General features: G+C 44.3%; 1 protein-coding gene across 1 annotated transcript; it reads left to right on the top strand.

The window, feature by feature from the left end:
• Positions 1-685: 685 nt before the first annotated feature.
• PRR9 (proline rich 9) lies at positions 686-1,036 on the top strand (the record flags this gene model as incomplete). The annotated part of the gene is made up of 1 exon (XM_080915607.1): positions 686-1,036. The coding sequence occupies one exon, from the start codon at positions 686-688 to the stop codon at positions 1,034-1,036; it is 351 nt and encodes a 116-aa protein (XP_080771733.1).
• Positions 1,037-2,930: the final 1,894 nt, after the last annotated feature.

Genomic DNA, 2,930 nt, shown 5'->3' with positions numbered 1-2,930 from the left:
TTAACAGGCATCACAAGCAGTGACTCAAACCATTCGTGATTTCACATGAAGCTTGTTACGGTGACTCCACAATTAGGACTTTAGCCCACGTGGCCCATCAGCCCTTCAGGAGGCCCATCCAAGGCTCTGTATAAAAGTCCTCACCACCCTAGACTCCACAGTCCACATCCTTCATTGAATCTCATTGAAGATCAGGTAAGCATTTCCTCTTTCATTCTCTCTCTCTCTCTCTCTCTCTCTCTCTCTCTCTCTCTCTCTCTCTCTCTCTCTCTCTGTGTGTGTGTGTGTGTGTGTCTCTGTCTTTGTCTCTCTATCTCTCTGTCTTTCTCTATCTCTGTCTCTCTCTCTCCCTCTCCTCTCCCCTGATTCCCCTTCCCCAAGTCCATCTCTGAGAGGCCACCACTGTTACCCTAGACTGTTCTTTCTACTATTTCTAGACAGCTTGCCATTTCTCAGTCCATTTTAACTATCTCATTCTGTTTCGAACCTGATTTTTAAAAGGTATTAGTTAGATTCTGTATCTTGTTTTTTAAAGGGATGAAACTCAGACTTGGAGTGGATTATCTTCTCCCCTACCCCACTCTCATTCCTTGACACTCATGCACAAATTTCTAATTCCTACCCTTGGTGATTTAATGTAAAGTGTCTCAAACTGTCTGTTTTCAGACTCTGCAAATCATCTGAGATGTCTTTCAGTGATCAGCAGTGCAAGCAGCCATGTGTGCCACCTCCATGTCTTCAAAAGACCCAAGAAAAGTGCCAGGCACAAGCTGAGGCAGTGTGTGTCCCCTCATGTCAGGACCCCTGCCAAGATAAATGTCCACAACAAGCTCAGGAGGCGTGTGTCCCTCAGTGCCAGGAGTCAAACCAAGGAAACTGCCCTCAGCAAGGCCAAGATCCATGTCTACCTCCAAGCCAAGACCAGTGCCTTCCTCAGTGTGCGGAGCCATGCCAGGAGATAGCACAAACAAAATGTGTGGAGGAGTTCCCACAGAAGGTACAGGAGAAGTGCTCATCCCAGAGCAAGGGAAAGTAGTTGCTCAAATGCCATCTGGAGTTACGAAGATGGCCAACAGAAGAAAATCTAACCCCAGTCTTATGGTGACCTCCTGTGGGTATCTCTGTGTAAGATACCATCTTGTCTCCTGACTTCTTCAATATTCCAGGACTTGGTCTGTACCTCTGAACATAGTTCTTTGTATCTTATTAACCTCTGTGAATAAGTGTTCCTAGCAGCTGGCCGACAGTCAAGAGTATAGGAGTGGTGTGGTTATCACAGCAGACCACCAAAGCCTAACACAGGTGTCCTGGGGCAAAACCTCACTTAGCCCTTGGTACATAATAGCCAAGGATGCCATCATCCATCTTCCAGAGTGCAAGGCTCTCTTTCAAGCCTCAAGAGAATCTTCATGGAGAGCATCACCACTACAGTGGGTATTAAAAAGAAGTCTATGATGCTGCAAAGTCAAAAATGGTTTAATTATGTTTCTCCATCCTAACCAAACAAAAAGTGGCTTCTCATTGCAATGTACTTTGTAAAGTTTAAACAAAATGTTTTAAAATCCTGAATTCAAACAGCCAATAAGAAACACAAGTTGGTATCTTCAGCTCCATGTCAATCTTTGTGCTTCATAGATGATCTGCTTTGGACCATTTGGCTTGAGAGGGCTTTGGATACTGTGTCTGGTCCTTAGTTTGTGTATCTGTGATAGGAGACAGCTTGTCTCCAGCTTCCTTGCCTTTTTCCGCTGGTGAAAGTAAAGTATATAATAAAGCTCTTCCTGAGGCTGATTTCTGATGTGATGTGTGTCCTTTCCTTAACTCAGCTGTCTCTCTGGGAATTATATTCTCCTTTTGGAAGTAAGTCTGTGGGAAAAAAGTGAAAATATATCTTACAGATGTACAAAACAGCAGCAGAAAGATGTCCTTTGGATCACATAGATCAGCCCACATACACTCTTTCTAGGCTCATTTGCACACACTTCACATGTTAGAAAATCCAGCAAATGCTGACACTTTCCCATGCTGAAAACCTCAGGCCCTGGTTCCTTCCACAATAGTCTACTCACTCTTTGGCCTGGTTTCCAGATGGAAGGACTGAAATGGAGGGAGAAAAATTGGAGGAAGAGGTATGCCAAATAAACCCCTGGACAGCTACACATAGCAGAGAGAAATAAAAGTGCCTCTGGGATTAACACAATGTGAAGACCAAAATTGTTTCTCCTGCCATTTGGCCTGATTTCAGTAACGTTAATTCAGGTGACCTGATTGTGCTCCGATGCTCCCCTACCTAAAGACAAAACACAGCTGTGAAACTGGGAAGGGCCAACAAAGTGCTGCACTGGCATGAAAGGGAATGCCTTGACCTGGCCTGTGGGGAAAATGTGTCGAGGCTTGGCCTCAGTGTAGAATAGGAGCTCTCTACCCATTCCCTACCTTCCCTCTCCAGAGTCCTGAGAGAAGGAGATTGAAGGCCATTTCAAGAACATGTTTAACGTGTTTAACTCAGCTGAAGACCTCCTGGCGCATAGATCATACTGCTCTCTCAAATTTAGAGGTCTTCTTTCAAAAAGTAACAAATATGATAGAATTTAAGGAAATGTTTCAAGAGGCAATGTGGAATCATATGCAGGTGACCTGGGCCATGTCCTGAGCTTTGTGCATTTTCAACAAGATCGTCACAACAGCTTCAGGGAGTTCAGCTACCCTCTATTAAGAAGCATGTTTGACCTTACATGGGGACCTGTAATTCAGGATGCTCATCCTGTCAGTCTGAATCCTGAACATATCTTTTATTGTCATGACCAAAGTTCATGTGACACTCATGGAGGTTTTTTGGGAGCTGTCTTTTCAATTATCTATCATCTTCATAAGCAGTGTCCAGTCATTTCCAAATGCCAGGCAGACTGCCAGTTATGGGATGGATGGTG

Source organism: Micromys minutus, assembly GCF_963924665.1.
Source record: "Micromys minutus genome assembly, chromosome: 4".
In the NCBI taxonomy this organism is placed as follows: Eukaryota; Metazoa; Chordata; class Mammalia; order Rodentia; family Muridae; genus Micromys; species Micromys minutus.
The sequence above is the reverse complement of the archived record's forward strand: the minus strand, read 5'-3'. Positions and strand labels throughout refer to the sequence as shown.